The sequence below is a fragment of the Meleagris gallopavo genome, chromosome 8, assembly GCF_905368555.1.
Source record: "Meleagris gallopavo chromosome 8, MGAL_WU_HG_1.1, whole genome shotgun sequence".
Taxonomy (NCBI): domain Eukaryota; kingdom Metazoa; phylum Chordata; class Aves; order Galliformes; family Phasianidae; genus Meleagris; species Meleagris gallopavo.
Window position 1 is genome coordinate 4,611,439 of NC_139411.1, and position 18,005 is coordinate 4,629,443.

At 57.4% G+C, this 18,005-nt stretch overlaps 6 protein-coding genes across 9 annotated transcripts; 4 read left to right on the top strand and 2 right to left on the bottom strand.

Moving 5' to 3' along the window:
- The first annotated feature begins 874 nt into the window (after nt 1-874).
- LOC109368730 (lipase member M-like) lies at nt 875-6,610 on the top strand. The gene is made up of 9 exons (XM_031554344.2): nt 875-979; nt 2,035-2,152; nt 2,884-3,082; nt 3,988-4,097; nt 4,785-4,930; nt 5,085-5,231; nt 5,762-5,833; nt 6,141-6,206; nt 6,340-6,610. The coding sequence occupies exons 1-9, from the start codon at nt 875-877 to the stop codon at nt 6,571-6,573; spliced, it is 1,197 nt and encodes a 398-aa protein (XP_031410204.2). The 3' UTR covers nt 6,574-6,610.
- Nucleotides 6,611-6,953: 343 nt separating this feature from the next.
- PAOX (polyamine oxidase) lies at nt 6,954-9,768 on the top strand. 2 transcript variants are annotated; one of them, XM_085228967.1, is made up of 7 exons: nt 6,954-7,202; nt 7,272-7,761; nt 7,844-8,043; nt 8,149-8,404; nt 8,541-8,653; nt 8,753-8,910; nt 9,093-9,768. In XM_085228967.1, the coding sequence occupies exons 1-7, from the start codon at nt 7,052-7,054 to the stop codon at nt 9,720-9,722; spliced, it is 1,998 nt and encodes a 665-aa protein (XP_085085093.1). In that variant the 5' UTR covers nt 6,954-7,051; the 3' UTR covers nt 9,723-9,768. The 2 variants fall into 2 exon arrangements, with proteins under 2 accessions (XP_085085093.1, XP_085085095.1); XM_085228969.1 differs by having other exon boundaries at nt 6,960-7,202; nt 9,250-9,400.
- SPRN (shadow of prion protein) lies at nt 9,399-13,821 on the bottom strand. 2 transcript variants are annotated; one of them, XR_014884591.1, is made up of 3 exons: nt 13,684-13,821; nt 9,764-12,600; nt 9,399-9,696 (listed from the first exon to the last, which is right to left on the bottom strand). XR_014884591.1 is itself a non-coding variant. In XM_085228974.1 (3 exons), exon 2 carries the CDS (start codon nt 12,823-12,825, stop codon nt 12,475-12,477), a length of 351 nt encoding a protein of 116 aa, XP_085085100.1. In that variant the 5' UTR covers nt 12,826-12,834; nt 13,684-13,817; the 3' UTR covers nt 9,399-9,696; nt 9,764-12,474. The 2 variants fall into 2 exon arrangements, 1 of the variants encoding a protein (XP_085085100.1); XM_085228974.1 differs by having other exon boundaries at nt 9,764-12,834; nt 13,684-13,817.
- MTG1 (mitochondrial ribosome associated GTPase 1) lies at nt 9,829-12,202 on the top strand. Its single transcript, XM_085228970.1, has 11 exons — nt 9,829-9,967; nt 10,048-10,112; nt 10,668-10,772; nt 10,853-10,933; nt 11,005-11,061; nt 11,143-11,233; nt 11,315-11,376; nt 11,507-11,603; nt 11,683-11,764; nt 11,832-11,944; nt 12,022-12,202. Exons 1-11 carry the CDS (start codon nt 9,829-9,831, stop codon nt 12,117-12,119), a joined length of 990 nt encoding a protein of 329 aa, XP_085085096.1. The 3' UTR covers nt 12,120-12,202.
- Nucleotides 13,644-15,824, top strand: ECHS1 (enoyl-CoA hydratase, short chain 1). 2 transcript variants are annotated; one of them, XM_085228972.1, is made up of 8 exons: nt 13,644-14,135; nt 14,373-14,547; nt 14,638-14,765; nt 14,839-14,938; nt 15,018-15,122; nt 15,190-15,309; nt 15,434-15,501; nt 15,577-15,824. In XM_085228972.1, exons 1-8 carry the CDS (start codon nt 13,659-13,661, stop codon nt 15,640-15,642), a joined length of 1,239 nt encoding a protein of 412 aa, XP_085085098.1. In that variant the 5' UTR covers nt 13,644-13,658; the 3' UTR covers nt 15,643-15,824. The 2 variants fall into 2 exon arrangements, with proteins under 2 accessions (XP_085085098.1, XP_085085097.1); XM_085228971.1 differs by having other exon boundaries at nt 13,960-14,135; nt 14,350-14,547.
- A 163-nt stretch (nt 15,825-15,987) lies between these two features.
- On the bottom strand, nt 15,988-17,091 carry PRAP1 (proline rich acidic protein 1). The gene is made up of 3 exons (XM_010714157.4): nt 16,946-17,091; nt 16,818-16,873; nt 15,988-16,289 (listed from the first exon to the last, which is right to left on the bottom strand). The coding sequence occupies exons 1-3, from the start codon at nt 17,012-17,014 to the stop codon at nt 16,046-16,048; spliced, it is 369 nt and encodes a 122-aa protein (XP_010712459.1). The 5' UTR covers nt 17,015-17,091; the 3' UTR covers nt 15,988-16,045.
- Nucleotides 17,092-18,005: the final 914 nt, after the last annotated feature.

Below are 18,005 nucleotides of genomic sequence, written 5' to 3' on the forward strand. Positions count from 1 at the left end.
TATTGGTAGAGACACCATCACTCCCATCGCAGCCTGATCATACAACAGTGGGCACTGCCTGGTAATGTATTTTCCTCTGTAATTCAGATTCGTGTAGGAGCTATTCTGAGGGTGAAAAAGCTTTTTTCTCAGTTGCTTGCTTCTTGTTATTACTATGAACATCCGGACTATTTCAGAGGGCAGGTATGTCTCAAAGTGTGAGACTCACTGGGAGAAGGATGAAAGAATGTACCCAGATGGATGGTGAGAAGATCTGTGGTTCACACTATTAGGTAGAAGTTAAGCTCTGAATTCTTAGAGCCTGGCAAAGCATTAGAAATCTTATGTAATATTAACTGCGTATTATAAATACATCTTTGCTCAGCGCAGGAGTCTCTCAGGTAGTCAAAATGTTTCTGTTTATTTCAAACTGTGCTTATTTAATAAATATTCCTCCTAGAAATCTCTAGAAGCTTTGGTTCATGAGACTTTGGGTCAGTAGTGGCTCTGGGTGCAAAAGGTAAGCAATAAGGAAACAGTGGAAGTATAGACACCTCTTCATAGTGCAAGCTCCTACTTAAAATGAATTCCCTTTAGGTGGCATCTATCCTGACAGTAATTTCCATCATGTTAGTTCTTCAGTTATATAATCTTTTTACTATTAAAATTTCAAAGATGGGTCTTGCTGCTGCTTGACCCAGTCTGTGTGGAGGAGCACAGAGAATCCTGCATGGAGTGGGAGCTGGAACTGGGAATACCCTCTGCTTTCCCACCACAGCCTGTCATTTGTGGTCCTCAGACAGTAAAGGAGCTCAGCCAGCAGAGCCAAGTAGGACCAGACATTCTTAACAATGTTATTAACAAATAGCAATGGTATTTTATACACAGGCACGAGATGCGGTTGTTGGTTGCAGTCCTGTTTTTGACGCAAGCAGCTGCAAACTCAGATGATGTCACCACGAGTCCAAAGAGTGTAAATCCAGAGACATTCATGAATGTTGTAAGTCAGGAGAATATTGGATCTCCTCTCTATCTGAACATCTGTAGATATTTAACTGGGTGAGAGAGGGCCACGGAGGGATGCAAGGTGTGTGGAGAGGGCTGCAGTAGCCGTGTGTACTGGTTTTGTGGTGACACATGGCATTGCGCTGTCTCCCTGCCATCATTAACAAGCCCTGAATGAATCCTCATCCTCCCTGCAAATTAAGTGCAATTAGTAGAAGCAGGTTAGTTAGAGACAGCAGCAGTCTCAGTTTGGATTGAATCAGACTTCTTCCTTGAAGGTAGAAAGTTCTGCAGGTTCCTCTCTCCTCGCTCAAACATGTGGCATTCACTTGTTCCCCTTGACAAGGCAGGAGCCCCACCACAAATTTAAAACCCCACTAGTGAACCCAAAACCCAGTACCAGCAGTACTTCACTGGGCACAGACCCACGAGCATACCATGCTGAGGGTTTCACACGGGTGGGGTGGGGGTCTCCACACAGACCCTGCTCCTAGCAGACCCAGCAACACAGCTCCGCAGACAGCAGACCAAGATGGACCCAAGAGCTGAGCCATGAAATTGCTAAAATTAAATGCCTCCAGCAACCACATGAAAAAGCGGGCATGGCAACCCAGAAGCAGAAGCACTGCTTGATTTCACCAGACTGAAATGTCCCAATCTGTTGAATCTTCAGTGTAGATAAAGCTGAGGCGAAGCCTCGTGAGCCCAGTGACAAACCTCCTGTTCAGACAGACCCACAGGCACCAGCACACAGAACATCTCATTACACGTAGGCCTCACTGGTTGATGTTTTCCTGCAGTAGAAGCGTTTAGGTGGGGAGAGTTTCTGAAAGCACACCTCAGGTAAAAGATTTTTTCCCAACAACAGGTTTCTGAGTCCTTTCGGCTAGAGAGAGTGAAGACAGTGAGGATAGTGATACTCGGCGTGGAGACATCTCTCATACTGCTCTCCTTGCTTGGCAGGGGCATCCCAGATGATGAGGGATGTGCTCTGTGTTGACTGATTGTCCCAGCTATGTCATGCTTCCATCTTGTTTTTTCTTTTCCCAGAGCCAAGTGATCTGCTACAAAATGTACCCCAGCGAGGAGTACGAAATTCTGACTCGCGATGGTTACTATGTCAAACTGAACAGAATTCCTCATGGGAGAGAATATCCTAGGAACACAGGTATGGCTCTATTTGGCAAGGAAGCCCGCAAACAGGTGTAACCTCTCAGACATACTGTTTGATTTTCGGGTGGCCTCTATGGAGCCACAAGTTGGGTCCCTTCCAGCTCAGGATATTGTGTGATTCATTGGTTCTATGATTCTAACAAGAAGCTATCTGAGATCCAGGTGAAGGGATGAACCTTACTGGGCCAGTATTTATCACTAATGCAAAAAATACCAAATCCATGCCCCTATTCCAATTTACAATCAAGGCTTTAGCAGCCAGCACAGGAAAGCATGCACACAGCACAGAAACCTCTTTCGTTATCAAGCAGCAACTCAGTTTAAAGACTCAGAGGATGCAGACGTATCTTAAGAAAGCTCCTCATTTAATTTTTCCCCTGAAAATTTGTGTCTTTGAGGTCTGTACTACCTCAGTGACAAACCTGTAGGTGTGAGAGTGTGTGGTTGTCACGATCTGCCCATGTCTGCAGTGCTGAGCTCATAGAGATGAGCACATGGGGCCTGAAAGGTTTGGGAGAGATGTCAGCAGCTCTTCAGCCCGTGACAATCGCAACACAACTACAGCCAAGATTTCTTAATGTCCCTGTTTTGATACCCTCTCTCCAGGCAATACGAAAGAGTATTGCATGTGCTCTGACAGTGCTAAAAGGAGACCACAGTAGTCTGAATTTGGTAGTAACAGAGGAATTCCAGTTCAATAAAACATGATGTTTATTTCACATCTAGGCCCCAGACCTGTTGTGTTTCTTCAGCATGGGCTACTTGGTGATAGCAGCAACTGGGTTGAAAATCTGGCTAACAACAGCCTTGGCTTCATACTAGCAGACTCTGGCTATGATGTGTGGCTGGGAAACAGTCGGGGAACACGCTGTTCCCAAAGACACCAGCATCTTTCCCCCGACCAGACTGAATTCTGGGATTTCAGGTAGGCTGGGGCGGATTACAAAAGCTGGCAAACTCTCTTGTGTGTCACCCACCCACCTCTAGGCAGAGGTGGATGCCTCCACACAGGCAAGTCAGAGCATCTAGTCCTGTGAATGGCCACTCCCAGACCTGCCAGAGGAGCCTGAAGGCAGGGAGGCTGGAAGCACCTGTGCAGACCTGCCTGGTGACATGATGCCAGCATCTCACTGCAGACTCCGTGGGTCTCCACCCCGCAGAATCCAGGACTGCCTGTGGCTGTCCCAGACCAGTCCTCCCAGCAAGGTGCCTGCAAGTGGCAATCTCTCCCCCTCTTCTAGATGTAGTCCCCAACGACAAGGAGGGTGGGCTAGTGAAGGGGCCAAGATGATCTTAGAAGTAGTTTCCAACCTTAACGATTTCAGTGATTCTATGATTCCTCTGAAATAGACTGGGAAGTGAGTTTTCCTTCTGCTCAGAAACAGTCTGAGGTAAGTAAGACATTCTAAGCTGCTACTGCCTGCCCAGCACTTGTCTCCAGACTTATAAATACGCTTGCAGTAGAACAGCTAAGGAAGTGCGTCCGCACTTACACTACATCATGCTAAAAGGCACATGAGCTGGACTCCCTGTCTCTGGCATCCTGATCTGCAGAGCCAGATCTTGATCTGCAGAGTTGTGCATTGCAACTGAAATGCTGTATTGTATTGATGGCCAGGCTCTGCAGATTCCTAGCAATAGTTATGGGAGGACTAAGCCTTCTCAATGGAGGATGAGGCCATGGCAGCAGAGATGCCTTTGGACTGCATGTAGCATCACCTACCTTATGGCTCTCCTTGGTCATAGGAACTTTCTGTTGGGAACCTACCTGCAGATGTCAAGCTCTTCTGTACATACCCTTGTAACTCATGCTCTGTTCCTGTATTGCAGCTTCCATGAAATGGCCATATATGACCTGCCAGCAATGATCGACTTTGTCCTGCAGAAAACTGGACAGAAGCAGCTGTACTATGTGGGCTACTCTCAGGGTGCCACTATCGGTGTGTTCGAAGGGGTTGGACACCACCTTTCTCTCTAAAACAGGGAAGGTGTTGCCTGGACCAACCTCGAAAACATTCACTTTGTGATTTGTAAGCAGAAAGTGCAGGGAGGTCCTACATGTGTGAGTGACCAAGCAGGCGTGCTAAGACATCTCAAAGGTCCCTTGCAACACAACAGCAGTGCCCTCCCTAAAGGAGAAATGAAAGGACCAGCATGTTCCTACAGCAGTAGGAAAGTGCTAGGTGACCACAGTCCAGCCCTGAAAAGCAAATTCCAGCCTGGAAAGCTGGATTCTATACCAAACACAAGTGCATTTTGCATGGAGTTCAAGGCTTGTGCATCCCAATCATAGTGCTTTTTTCCACCAGCTAGGCCATCATGGGTATGAGGTGACCTAAGGGACAATGGAAGTAGCCACTGATACTACTGTTTTTGTCTCCTTGTGAAAGGGGCAGGATGTCCCATTAGTGTTAGTCATTAAAGTGCTTTGTCAACCACACGAATAAAAATGTTGTCTCCTTCTGATTAGCACTAATACTGAACAGAAAGTTCAGAGGCACAAATTCCGGATTCCTAATTCAGACTAATGTCAGATAAACAGACATAGGCAACAGGTCCATGCAAACCCTTGGCTATGCACCTGAACAAAATCCAACAAGTCTCAGATTGTTTTTCTGTTTTCTCAGCATTCATAGCATTTTCATCCATGCCAGAACTGGCTCAGAAAATCAAAACTTTTTTTGCCCTGGCTCCTGTAGTGACGATGAAGCACGCCAGAAGTCCTGTCTTGAAAATGTCATTCCTTCTTAACGGAAAACCCGATATGCTTCAGGTATGAGATCCATCCCTACTCTAATCACCTGAATGCTAGAAACAGGATGTGGTTTCCAGGCTATCTGAAGCAGCAGAAAGCAGCTGATTGCCACAGATGTAATAGCCTGAGGAAGGGAAATGTAAGAAGCTACTTTCACCATTTGTTTCCCCAGATCCTACTGGGCAAAACAGATGCCTCGCTGAGGATGAGGAAGCTGTGGAGATTTCTTCCCAACCTGTGCAGGCACATGCTCCTGCACAAGCCCTGTGCCAACCTATTGTTCCTGCTGGGTGGCTTCAATGAGAAGAACCTCAACATGGTGCGTCTGCCCATCAGTCCAGCAGGCTCAAAGCAAGGCTCTCAGCAAGGTCTGGAGGCCCACGAGTGGCCACTAAGGATTTGTGCATGGTCACTGGGTTGGGCTGGGTGTCCTTGAGGACCTGCTGAGCATGGCCTCTGGGACAGCGCCTTGCGGGGAGATTCCCCCATAGGGACAGCTGGTGTCCTTTCCTGGGGATTGGAGACTTCTGGTTTCAGGGAGGAAGGCTGCTCTTGGTGGTGGAAAGCCTAAAACTGCTGACATACCAGTTGTCATCTACTAGCCTTGGAGGAAGTGAGGTTTGGTAGGGCATGAGGAACACTGAGGCTAAATGTTGCTAACAGCTTGTTTCTTCTTCCAGAGTTGTATAAGAGCAATTGATTTTTAATTGGAAATTATGTTTGTGAACCTGACCTAACTCTCTAGGCAGCACATCACAGTAGAGGCTCTTGGAAAACACAATCTGGTAAACATTGTCCCAGTTCCTATTCATCTGCAAGCAATGATATCTTGAGTGTGTTTCCCTGCAGACCCGGCTAGATGTGTACACAGCTCACTATCCTGATGGCACATCTGTCAAAAACATAATACACTGGACCCAGGTATGTCCCCTGAATGGCCTCACCCCTTGGCTGGTCCCTGAACCTGGTGTCTCCAGATGTGAGAGATCACCATGTGTTTGTGCTAGCAACTTGTGAGGGAGAAAAGGGATAAAAAAGAGCCTGCAGATGCGGCTTGGGATAGAGGCAGACTGCTTCCCATTATTTGCTTTTTCACTGCACTGGGATGTGTGCACTGGGCTGCTCTGCTAGGAGCCAGCCCTTGAGAGTCTTTGAGGTATGGGACCCATATGGCAGCACCCAGTGGCCCTGCCACATGTCCCACTGCATGGTTATCCTTTCCCCCCAGGTGAAGACATCGGGAGAGTTTAAAGCTTTCGACTACGGCAGCAAAAATCAAGTTGTGTACCACCAGGTAGGGGTTGCGGTGCTGGTGTCCAAGACATCTGCATCCAAACCTGCAGCCAGGCTCACACCAATCCTGTCCTGGGTGCTGTGGGGCTAGGTGAGCCTGTAGGGTTTCCCAGATGATTCTCACGTCCCTCCAGGAGAAGCCTCCCTACTACCAGTTGGAGAAGATGCCTGTGCCCACAGCAGTGTGGTCAGGGGGTGAGGATTGGGTAGCTGACCAGAGGGACATCCTCTTGCTGCTGCCACGCATCACCCACCTCATCTCCTACGTGCACATCACCGACTGGAACCACTGGGACTTCATCTGGGGCCTGGACAGCCCTGGACGCCTCTACAACTGCATTGTGGCTATGGTGAAAGGGTCCCAGTAGGGCCAGGCCCAGCTCAGCAGTGCCCTGAGGAAGCAGGGGGGATGTGATCAGCCTCCAACAGCAGTACACTGGAGATGGCTGAGCCAGATTTTTCTGGGCTGCATCGGGGGTGCAGGGAGGGGCCCTGGCCCTGCTCATGGCCGGGGGCTCGAGTGGGGTGCAGAGAACCCGTCTTCACCAGGGCCGGGTCACGGCTTCTCTGCTGTGCAGCACTGCTCTGCATGCTTCCACCCTGCTGAAAAACGTGCAAAAACATGGCGCTCCTTCCCCCTCATCACCCACCCCTCCCCTCTTCCCCCCAAAAATCCACAAAACACAACAGAAATAAGAACTTGAAGGGGATTTTTTGTGCACTGTCGGAGCTCAGTGCTGAGGCGAGGGTTAAACAGCAGCATCGCCCGAGCTCAGCCCTGGGGTGAAGGGTCAACAGCAGCGCGGCCCCACGAGATCCGGGGCGGCCCGGAGGCGGGCGGATGCCATGGAGCGCGGCGGCGGCGGGCGGCGGGTGCTGGTGGTGGGCGCGGGGATGGCGGCGCTGGGGGCGGCGCAGCGGCTGCGGGACACGGGCAGCGTGCGGCTGCTGGAGGCGGGAGGCCGCGTCGGGGGCCGCGTCTGCAGCCTCCCTTTCGGTAGGGAGCGGAGGGCGCGGGGCGCGGGGGTGGCAGCGGCCCCGTGGTGACGCCGCCTTCCTCCCGCAGCCTCGGGGCTGGCAGAGCTGGGCGCTCACTGGATCCACGGGCCCTCGGAAGGGAACCCCGTCTTCCGCCTGGCTTCCAGCTACGGCCTGCTGGGCCCCGGAGCCACCGAAGAGGAGAACCAGCGGGTGGAGGCCAAGGGACACCCGCTGCTGCCTGTCATCACCTACGGCAGCTCAGGGAAGGTGCTGAGCCCCGAGCTGGTGAACGGCACCCGCAGCCTCTTCAGCGAACTGCTGGGCTCGGCCCAGGCCCTCGCGGGCGTGGAGGAGCTACCCGCCAGCAGTGTGGGGCAGTACATGCGGGCAGAGATCGCCCGGCTGGCCTCCGCCTGGGATGAGGACAAGGATGACAAGCAGCTGCGGCTGGCCGTCCTCAGTGCCTGCCTCAAGCTGGAGTGCTGCATCAGCGGCACCCACAGCATGGACATGGTGGCCTTGGGGTCCTTTGGGGAGTACACCTCACTGCCCGGGCTGGATTGCACCTTCCCAGGGTGAGCAGAAGCACCGGGAACACCCTGGGCAGGGGTACATGGCAGTGAAGGGAGGTGTCTCTGGTCCGATCCTCTCCTACAGTGGCTACAGCAGCCTGCCTGAGCGCATACTGGAGACCCTGCCTGAGGGCACTGTCCTGCTCAACAAACCAGTGAGGACTATCCGGTGGCAGGGGTCCTTCCGCGAGGAGGGGGACGCAGACAGGGACTTCCCTGTCCGGGTGGAGTGCGAGGATGGCGACTCTTTTCTTACTGACCATGTCATTGTCACCGTCCCACTTGGTGAGGCTGGAGGGGCCCTGCCCGACCACTGCATCACCCCACTGAGCCCCTGGGGCAAGTGGCCTGGTTGCAGTGGAAGGAAGCCACCCCACCTTCTCTCTGTAGGTTTCCTCAAGGAACGGCATCAGGACTTTTTCCACCCACCCCTGCCTCAGCGGAAGGCAGAAGCTATTCACCGCCTGGGCTTTGGCACCAACAACAAGATCTTCCTGGAGTTTGAGCAGCCCTTCTGGGAGCCCGAGCAGCAGCTGCTGGAAGTAGTGTGGGAGGATGAATCACCTCTTACTGAGCCCAGTGCTGACCTGAAGGCCAACTGGTTCAAGAAGCTTGTTGGCTTTGTGGTCCTCCAGCCACCAGAGCAGTAGGTGGCCCGGCGCCTTGGCCCGACGCAGTGCTGGTTTGGGGGTCTTTCAGGGTGACGTGGTCTGGAGCAGGTAGGGCTCCTGGCTGCGCAGCTCAGTCCCCACCTCCCATCAGGTGCTCCTTCTCCCCACCAGGCTTGGGCACGTCCTCTGTGGCTTCATCGCTGGCAAGGAGTCAGAGTACATGGAGACACTGAGCGACACTGAGGTTCTCAGCACCATGACCCATGTCCTCCGCACACTGACAGGTACCTGATCCCCCACCTCCCCAACACCTCCATATGCAGGAAGAGGCCCAGCAGGCCGGGGGCTCCGCCCAGCCCTGAGATGTGTCCCATGGCCCACAGGCAACCCGCATCTGCCCATGCCCTGCAGCGTGCTGCGCTCCTGCTGGCACAGCGCTCCCTACACACGTGGCTCCTACAGCTACGTGGCTGTCGGAAGCTCCGGGGAAGACATAGACATACTGGCACAGCCACTGCCTGAGGATGCATCTGACCCAAGGGTAAGGGCATGGAGGGTAATAGCGTGGGACTTGGGACAGCTCCAGTGTGAGATGGGATGTGCAGTAGCATGTGCCTGAGGAGCACAGAGTTCTGTGCAGGATCACTTGGGTCCTTTGGTGTGGGATGGCAGGACAGGGTGGGGAACACCTCATCTCTTAAACTGGGGGGGCGTGGCCTGCAGAATGCATCCCAGCGCCCTCCGGGCATAGGACATTTCCCCAAGGCCTCAGGCGCCCACTCAATGGGCCGACGTGCAGGGACAGCCTCAGGCAAGCTGTGGGCACGTGTTGCTGCGGGCGGGCCTGATGCTGCCCGCGGTCCTGACCCCCGCCCCGCAGCCGCTGCAGGTGCTGTTCGCGGGAGAGGCCACGCACCGCTCCTTCTACTCCACCACGCACGGCGCGCTGCTGTCCGGCTGGCGGGAGGCCGAGCGCCTCAACCAGCTCCCGCGGGCCGCGGCCCGGTCGTAATAAAGGTTCCTTCCCCACAGAGTTCCGCCTGGTTTATTGCCCGCCGGTCGCTCGTCCTCCGCGGACCGTCAGTACCAGTTGGTGCCGGCGATCATGAAGCGCGTGTCGTCCAGCGGGGCCGTCGCGGGGCCTGGCTGCGGGGCGGCGTCCGGGGGAGTCTGTGGGGCGGCAGGCGGCTGAGAAGGAGGCTGCGAGGGAGGCTGCGAGGGAGGCTGCGAGGGAGGCTGCGGAGCCGCGGGGGGCGAGGCGGGCGCTGGGCCCGGACCCGCCGCTGTGCTCCGACGCTCCCCACTGGGCCGCGGCTCCGCCATGACGCTGAAAGAGCGCTGTGTCACGGCTAGGTCAGGCCACGCCCCCCGCCACGACCGCACCCCGCACTCACCTCCCAGCGCCGCTTCGCTTCCTCCTTCCGCTTCTCACGACCGGAAGTGACGCACCGGAAGTGTCATGATGCGCTGGGTGGGACCGCTGCGCGCCGCCGCCGCCGCCACCTCGGGGCCGTGCTCGGAGTCGGGCGGGTTCCGCACCCGCTTCGATTTCGGCAGCCGCGATGCGGCCTCCTGGTTCCCCGGGCACATGGCCAAAGGTGAGAGCCCCGGTAGCGGCGGGGCGGGCCCTTCCCGTCGGTGAGTCCGGCCGCTACGCTCAGCGGTCGTTGTGTTGCAGGGCTGCGGCAGATGCGGGCCTCCCTGCGGCGTGCCGACTGCCTCGTCGAGGTGCACGACGCTCGTATATCCTTAGACGCCGAGCCCTGCGCTGTGCTTCCAGCTCCTAAGCCGCTCGAGCGGCACCGGGCCCCCGCACGGCATTCAGACTGCCTCCCAGCCCCCTGCTTTCTCCAGCACGCGCTGTCTCCGTGCCGTACCGCCCTCCGGGTACCACGGTCTAAGTTCCGAGATCCCCCCGAGATGCACCGGCCCCGCAACCCCCAAAATGGTGCCTCCTGTTTTCCATAACGTCCCATACTGGTCCCCGCCCCTGTTTTCCCCTACGTCTGCCTCTGCACATAGTCATTCATTCACTCCCTTTGGTCCCTGTACCCATATTCATCTGTCCACGAGGTGGTTTGCTCTCAGCCCCATAATCCCCCAAACCAGCCCCCATGCCCTTCTTTTCTCTGTGATCTGCTCCAGCACGCAGTTGCTTCAGCTCCCCTTTAAGCCCTTCACCTGTGCTGTTACCTTGTTCCAAGCCTCCTTGTTCCAAGCCTCTTCACCCCACAAAACACACCAGCCCCCCCCTCCTGTTTTCCCTCATACCACAGTTGTTTTCCTTAGCAGCCACACATCCCACTGTCAGGCCGTAACCCTGTGCTGCAGGAGGTTCTGGGCATCCGCCCGCATCTTCTGGTGCTGAACAAGATGGACTTGGCTGACCCACGCCAACAGTCAGTGAGTGCTGGAGACAGAGAGTGGGCTAGGACCCCACAGGGCTGCAGTAGGACCATACTAGTGAGCTCCTGTCCCCACAGAGAGTCCTGGAGCAACTGAGGCAGCAGGGATGCTCGCATGTTGTCTTCACTGATTGTCAGCAGGACAGCAATGTCAAGAAGGTACTGTGTTGCTGCTGTGTCCTCAGTTGGCCCTGAGGCTGCGGTGAGAGCATCCTTCCCATTTCCCACAGATTGTGCCCCTGGTCGCCAAACTAGTCAGCAGCAGCCCACGTTACCACCGGGCTGAGGTGAGGAGGGGCAGGGAGGCTGCAGCCTGGGTATGTCCTTTGGTGAAGCACAGCACCTGCACGTGTCCTCCTTGCTTTCAGAGTACTGAGTACAGCATCATGGTGATCGGTGTGCCCAATGTAGGCAAGTCATCGCTTATCAACTCTTTGCGGAGGTTGCACCTCAAAAAGGGTATACCCAAGTTTCCGTAGCATTGGGAGGTTGCTGCTCCAGGCATCACACACCACCCTCACTCTCTCCTTTTCCCCAAAGGAAAAGCCACAGCAGTGGGTGGTGAGCCAGGTGTCACCAAGGCGGTGCTGACCCGGATCCAGGTACTATCTCCCCCCCGTGGGTGCTGGCTGCAGGGTGCAGACTTTCTCCCATGAAGCGCATCATCACTTTGCAGTGAGGCCTTGGCTAAGAGCCCCTGCTAAGCCTGTGGTCTTGGTGGTGGGGCCACAGGTGTGCGAGACTCCCCTGGTGTACCTGGTGGACACGCCAGGTGTGCTGCCCCCAAAGTTGGCCGATGTGGAGACGGGGATGAAGCTGGCATTGTGTGGTATGGGGCCATGGAGCCGGGCAGCCTGGAGCAGGCTGTGTGGAGAAAGCTGACAAGGCTGGGGGCTTCCCTCTGGCAGGAGCCATCCGTGACCACTTGGTGGGTGAGGACATCATGGCTGACTACCTGTTGTACGTACTGAACCAGCAGCAGCAGTTTGGGTGAGTGGGGAGCAGGGCATGGCTGGGGCACCCCAAGGTGTGGGTGGGAGCTGCATCCTCTCTGCAGGTACGTGGAGCGCTATGGGCTGCCTGAGGCCAGTGACAACATCAGGCATGTGCTGAAGTACGTGGCAGTCACCCTGGGCAAGACGCAGAAGGTGAAGGTGCTGACAGGCACAGGTGAGCATGGGGTTTGGGGATCACTGGGCTGTGGGCTCTGCTGAGGATTGTGGCAACCCCCTCTGTCCATTCTGCAGGGAATGTCAACATGATGATGCTCAACTACTCAGCTGCTGCCTATGAGTTCCTGCGGGCCTTCCGTGCCGGGCACCTGGGTAGACTGACGTTGGACTGAGGGTCCTGGAGTAGAGCAGGGCATCCCACATCTCCCCCAGCTCCAGGTGGTGGCATGGTGTGATTAAAGCTGCTTTGTTCCTAGATGGGTCACCTCGTGATGGCTGCATCCTCCCTGCTGGGACTGGTGGGAAAGGGAAGGGGGAGGCCCAGCCTCCAGGGAAGCCCAAACCGTGCAGGTGCCACCTGTAGCCCCAAGTAAAACCACAGAGGCCTCGGTGCAGGGTATTACAGCTATGCCCGTGCCTGCACCCGGTCCTTGCTTGGGCCGTGTCCAACCACACGCGGTGTCACCCAGCTTTATTTCCACGTCGCTGCTGGATCTCTGAGGAACCCAGTGGTCCCAGTGGGTGCCATCAGTGGTGCAGGATGGCAGCGAGCGGACAGAGCCATGGCGTGGCCCAGCCCCATTCCACCTGTTCTGGTGCCACCGATGTCCAGGCTGTCCCATTGCCCTCGTGGTACTCCGTCTCTGCTCGGGCCTGGTGCAGTGCGGCTCCAGCTGCTGCCCCAGCTGCTGCCGCCGCAGCCACACGCAGGGCCCCGCCATAGCGTGGCAGACCCCTGTGCCGGCTGCGGGCAGCCCCCCGCGCCATGCCGCGTGCAGCCCCCCGGGAGCCCCCTCGCCCGCCCTTGGCGGCGGCTGGTTGGCAGAAGGTGGCAGCAAGCAGTAGCAGCACCCAGCAGCAGGCCACACGCTGCCTCATCCCGCTGACCTGCACACAGGGAGGGCTCTGCTGTGGGCAGGTGCCCACCTTACTACGTGCATGTGCGATGCGTCTGCGTGCACCAGCCCCGGCCCTGTGCGTGCACCCATGAAGCTCTATGAGCACTGCAAGTGCCAGGGTCACACACACACCCTGGCTTACAGTGCACCCATCTGTGGTGTGTGAGTGCAGTCACATCGTGCATGGGCTGCAGACATTGCACGCTCCAACACGGCCTGTACAGGCATGCAGGCAGCTATGAGGTCTCCCTATGCCTTGCACATGCATCTATGCGGGGGATGCATGGTGCATGCATGCAGCCCTGGTCGCAGCCTGCATGTGCATGGGTTGTGCGTGTGCCACGTTCACAACATATGGATTACACATGCGTGCTGCTTTCACAACATGCATGTCGATTGCACTGACACATGGATTACATGTGTCACATGCACCAAAATGTGTGTTACATGCCCTGGAACCTAGGGTACACAAGCACATGGTTTGCAAGTGTCTGCCATATATGCATGCATATATACATGCATTGCATATCTTGCATAATACATGGATTGCACAAATATATCGCATGCACCAACATATGTATTACATACACTGACACATGGATGACACGTGTGTGTCACATACATCAACACACACGCCACGCACGCTGACATACGGGTTGCACAGACACGTGTGAGCTGCGGTGCTGTCACCAGCCCTGCACGTGCACTTGCACCCGAAGTGCCCGCGGTGTCTCCCTGCACGCGTTGCACGTTCGCACGCACTCCCCGTCGTGCACGCCGCAGCCACAAGCACGAGCTCCGGCACACCCGTGCATGGCCAACGCACGGCCGTACGCACCTTTCCGCGCGGGGGCCGCGCATCCGCGCAGCGATCCCCGACGCCTTCCGTTCCCACGTCCCGCGTGGACGCCTCTCCTCCGCGCTCGCCGGCCCCGGGGCCGCCGCCCGCTCCGCTCCTCTCGGCGCCGGGTGGTGGGCACGGGGCCGCGCTGCGCGCCCTCGGGCGATGTGAAGCGCGGACACGCGTGGGGAGCGGCGGGGCGGGCCCCGCGTCGGCCAATGGCACAGGCGCGCTGCGGGGCGCGGCAGCGCCGACCAATGGGCGCGGGGCGGAGCGAGGCTGCGGGACGGCGGGGGCGTGGCCGCGCAGCTCCGCGCCGCGCAGCGAAATGGCGGCCTCGCTGCGCACCCTCCTCCGCCCCGGCGCCGGTGTCTGCGCCGGTGCCGCGCGGCGCCGCGCGCTCCTGGCGGCACTCCGCCCCCTTGTGGCGGGGCGCGGATACAGCGACGGTGAGCGAAGGGTCGCCGGCAGCGGGCGCTGGGAGGGGAGAGCTGCGGGGCGGGGGGTGGGAGGAGAGGGCACCGGGAGCAGCGGGCATAGGCCGTGCTCCGGACACCGGCACCGGGCGAGGGGCACCGGGAGCCGTCCCCACGGAGCGCGGAGCCCACCGCCCACCCTGGTGAAGGTCGCCCCATAATGGCGCGCGGTCACCTGGCCGCGCAGGGCCCCCGTTCCGCTTCCTGCAGGTGCAAAAGGTCGGGGCGGGCGACAGCGTGGGGCTGATCCGGCTGCAGCGGCCCGAGGCGCTCAACGCGCTCTGTGCGGGGCTGATGGAGGAGCTGGGGCGTGCACTGGACGCCTTCGAGGCCGACGGGCAGGTGGGAGCAATTGTCATCACCGGCAGTGAGAAGGCCTTTGCAGGTACGGCCCCGACACCCTGTGGTTCCACCCCCCACCTCTGGGGATCCCGACGCAGCCCTTTGGGTACAGCGTAGGCGGTCCCCCTTGCAGCCGGCGCTGACATTAAAGAGATGCAGAACAAAACCTTCCAGGAGTGCTATAGTGGCGGTTTCCTGGCTGGCTGGGATCGGGTGGCCACTATCCGCAAGCCCACCGTCGCCGCCGTTAATGGCTTCGCTGTGAGTGCCCCTACTGTGTCCCTGTGTCCCACGTCCATGCTGCCTGTGTACCACAACCTCTCTGTGCTTCCAGCTGGGCGGCGGCTGCGAACTGGCCATGATGTGCGACATCATCTATGCCGGGGAGAAGGCGCAGTTTGGGCAGCCCGAGATCCTGCTGGGGACAATCCCAGGTGAGCGTGGGGGCTGTGCGTCCCCGGCGGGTTGGTGACAGCCACGTGCCTGCTTCCATACCCGCCACCCCACCCCCAGGCGCCGGCGGAACGCAGAGGCTGACCAGGGCAGTGGGCAAGTCCCTGGCCATGGAGATGGTGCTGACTGGGGAGCGGATCTCGGCAGCGGAGGCCAAAGCGGCAGGTAGGGGTGTGGGTGAGGCTGGGGGCACAGTGAGGACCTCCTCCACCATCTCTCTGCTTGCCCCCAGGTCTGGTCAGCAAAGTCTTCCCCACGGACAAGCTGCTGGACGCAGCCATTGGCTGCGCTGAGAAGATAGCTGCCAACTCCAAACTGGTGGTAGCTATGGCCAAGGAGTCCGTCAATGCTGGTATGGGGTCAGGGATGGGGGCAAACTCAGGGTTTTGGGGGGCTGAACGGTGTTCCCATCTCCTCGTCCCTCGTCCCATCTCCTCATCTCCATCTTTTCTTCATCTCCTTGTCCCCATCTCCAGCTTTCGAAACAACACTGACAGAGGGGAACAAGACAGAGAAGCGTCTCTTCTATGCCACTTTTGCCACCGTGAGTACAGGGATAGCCCTGGACACACAGGGAGGGTGGGGCTGTGGGACACCCCAACCCATTCTCTGCCACCAGGACGACCGCAAGGAAGGGATGACTGCGTTTGTGGAGAAGCGCAAGGCCAACTTCACTGACAGTTGAGCTGCAGAACTTGCAGACATTCGTTCCCCTTTGCTGCCTTCACCACTCATGTGCCTCAAAATGAAGGACGGATCTGTCGGCACCGCAGAGGGAGCCAGCACCCGGCACTGACTGATGCCCACGCTGGGCAAGATCCTCAGCAGGGTTTTGCCTCGTTATTGCTATTAAAAGGCTTTCCTGGTGCTGCCGGTGCATCAGCATTCTTGTTGGGAGCCCCCAAACTGAGAAGCACTGGAGATGGCTGGGAGCCCTTCCCATGGGCTGAACTGGGGCTGGGGTGACAGGCTGAGCCCCCTGGCCTGTTGGACTCTCCTATTCCTGTCAGAAACCAGGCATCCACCAGGCTGCTCAACAAGGAGAGGTTTATTGGAGGCCCATGGGGAGGGTAGGGCTGCAGCCTCACTCAGCTGTGGTAGAGGTGGTCACGGTCCTCCGAGGGGCCATTTTCCACTTCTGCAGACAGAACCAGGCGCTCTCTGCGGGACTGGAGCTCAGGCTCCACCTCAACCTTGTCTGAAGGGTGGTAGAGATGGTCGCGGTCCTGCTCTGGCCCCACCTGGACCTGAGCAGGGTCTGGAGGGAACAGAGGCCGTGAGGCAGTGTCCTTAGCAAGCTTGGCTTCCTCTGCCTCCTGTGGGGCCTGGATGCTGTAAGAGAGCAGAGGTGGCCCATGGGGCAGCAGGTCATGAAAGCTGACCCCATGTTGTCAGTGCCTGCTGAGGGCTGAGAGGGTCCATTTGGATTTAAAACATGGATTAGTGGACTCTTTGGGTGCTCATCTCACAAGTGGCACAGGCGCCATGGCAGCACTGCTGCAAGGGAAGCAATAACAGCTTTGAAGCAACGCAAAGCAAAACCAGGGCCATGCAGCTTGGAGGGTTTGAGTGACGTGAGGGGAAATGCATGAGCAGGGAGCCCCTTAACTGTTAGGAATTCAAAGCAGCAAGGATAATACATCCCCTTAAAGTGCCTAATCATAGAATCATAGAATCATAGAATGGCCTGGGTTGGGAAGGACCATATTGATCATCTAGTTTCAACGCCCTGCTATGTGCAGGGTCGCCAGCCACTAGACCAGACTGCCCACTGACGTTTGCCCACTGCTTTCCCCAGCCCGATCCCAGCCACAGTGCAGCACTCAGCGGTGCAGGCAGTGTGGCTGTAGCCCCTCTTACATCTCCTTTGCCAGATTCTGCTCCACATCCACGTCCCGTCTGAGACCGCCAAGAGCCTGCAGCAGAGAAGGGGGAGGTGAGGGTCAGCTCTGTGCCCGGCCCTGGGCCACAGAGAGCTGTGGGCTCACCTGGGTGCCTTCGGGGGCTAGCAGCAGGAGAGCTGCACTCAGCAGCACAGCTACACCGCACGGACCCATGGTGCCTCTGCCTGTGCACAGCCCTCGCCCCGCACTTTGCCCCTGGGTGTGGTGCAGCCACGCATGTCATGTGGTTGCATGAGGGAGTGGTGTGGGTCATGCAGGTGCGCCCCATCTTGCACATGGTATACATACACCCTGCAGTGCACAGCAGCAGTCGAGTTAAGCAGCTGCTGAGGGCTGCAGGTCTGCAAACTCATTCCTCAACACCAAGGAATCCAAACTAGGTCAGCTGAAATAAACAGTGAAAGGAGAGCAGCCGTGCGGCACCATCGCCATCTCATGGCTGAGCACCTGCTCAGCTGCTCTCAGTGGCTGTCCTGGTTTCTCTCCAGCATGAGGTTACCTTCAGCTCCTGCCTCTGAAGGAAAATGGATGGATTTGGTGCTTTCAGGTCACAGTTCCTTTGCTGATCCATTTTTGCCCTGGGAGATGAGTCTTAACATGAGTGTTTCACAGCATGCAAAGGAGGGCTAAAAAGAGATGGGAAAGGGCCTGGAGGGCAGGAGGTGTGAGGAGCAGCTGAGATCCTGGGTCTTGTCTGGCCCAGAGCAGAGGAGCTGAAGGGAGGCCTCGTGGCGGCTGCAGCTCCTCACAGGGAGCGCAGGGGCAGCGCTGAGCTCTGCTCTGTGTGATGGCGACCGGCCGAGGGAACGGCATGGAGCTGCGTCAGGGGAGGGGCAGCTGGGGGTGAGGGAAAGGGGCTGCAGCAGAGGGCGGTGGGCATGGAACGGGCTGTGCAGGGCAGTGGGCGCAGCCCTGGGGGCCGGAGCTCAGGGAGTGTTTGAGCACTGCTCTCACACACAGGGTTTGGGTGGTGCTGTGTGGAGCCCAGAGTTGGATTCAATAATCCCTGTGGGTCCATGCCATCTTAGGTTATCTTCTGGTTTTGTGATGTGATTCTACATCCCCTGAGAGTTCCTCCCCAGCATTCCTATAGCCCCTTTATATCCTAGAAGGCCGCTCTAAGATCTCTTCCATGCTTTCTCTT

Bases quoted from the DNA above. Each gene is read 5' to 3' on its own strand.
- LOC109368730 (XM_031554344.2), top strand. From the start codon at position 875: ATGCGGTTGTTGGTTGCAGTCCTGTTTTTGACGCAAGCAGCTGCAAAC. The intron at 4,931-5,084 runs GTATGAGATCCA...TTGTTTCCCCAG, and splicing joins GAAAACCCGATATGCTTCAG to ATCCTACTGGGCAAAACAGA. The intron at 5,834-6,140 runs GTATGTCCCCTG...CTTTCCCCCCAG, and splicing joins ACATAATACACTGGACCCAG to GTGAAGACATCGGGAGAGTT.
- PAOX (XM_085228967.1), top strand. From the start codon at position 7,052: ATGGAGCGCGGCGGCGGCGGGCGGCGGGTGCTGGTGGTGGGCGCGGGG. The intron at 8,654-8,752 runs GTACCTGATCCC...CATGGCCCACAG, and splicing joins TGTCCTCCGCACACTGACAG to GCAACCCGCATCTGCCCATG. The intron at 8,911-9,092 runs GTAAGGGCATGG...CGTGGCCTGCAG, and splicing joins AGGATGCATCTGACCCAAGG to AATGCATCCCAGCGCCCTCC.
- MTG1 (XM_085228970.1), top strand. From the start codon at position 9,829: ATGATGCGCTGGGTGGGACCGCTGCGCGCCGCCGCCGCCGCCACCTCG. The intron at 10,773-10,852 runs GTGAGTGCTGGA...CTGTCCCCACAG, and splicing joins CTGACCCACGCCAACAGTCA to AGAGTCCTGGAGCAACTGAG. The intron at 11,604-11,682 runs GTATGGGGCCAT...TCCCTCTGGCAG, and splicing joins GATGAAGCTGGCATTGTGTG to GAGCCATCCGTGACCACTTG.
- SPRN (XM_085228974.1), bottom strand. From the start codon at position 12,825: ATGAGGCAGCGTGTGGCCTGCTGCTGGGTGCTGCTACTGCTTGCTGCC.
- ECHS1 (XM_085228972.1), top strand. From the start codon at position 13,659: ATGGCCAACGCACGGCCGTACGCACCTTTCCGCGCGGGGGCCGCGCAT. The intron at 14,766-14,838 runs GTGAGTGCCCCT...CTGTGCTTCCAG, and splicing joins CCGCCGTTAATGGCTTCGCT to CTGGGCGGCGGCTGCGAACT. The intron at 15,123-15,189 runs GTAGGGGTGTGG...GCTTGCCCCCAG, and splicing joins AGCGGAGGCCAAAGCGGCAG to GTCTGGTCAGCAAAGTCTTC.
- PRAP1 (XM_010714157.4), bottom strand. From the start codon at position 17,014: ATGGGTCCGTGCGGTGTAGCTGTGCTGCTGAGTGCAGCTCTCCTGCTG. The intron at 16,874-16,945 runs GTGAGCCCACAG...TCTCTGCTGCAG, and splicing joins TAGCCCCCGAAGGCACCCAG to GCTCTTGGCGGTCTCAGACG. The intron at 16,290-16,817 runs GTAAGAGGGGCT...GCTCTCTTACAG, and splicing joins CAGAATCTGGCAAAGGAGAT to CATCCAGGCCCCACAGGAGG.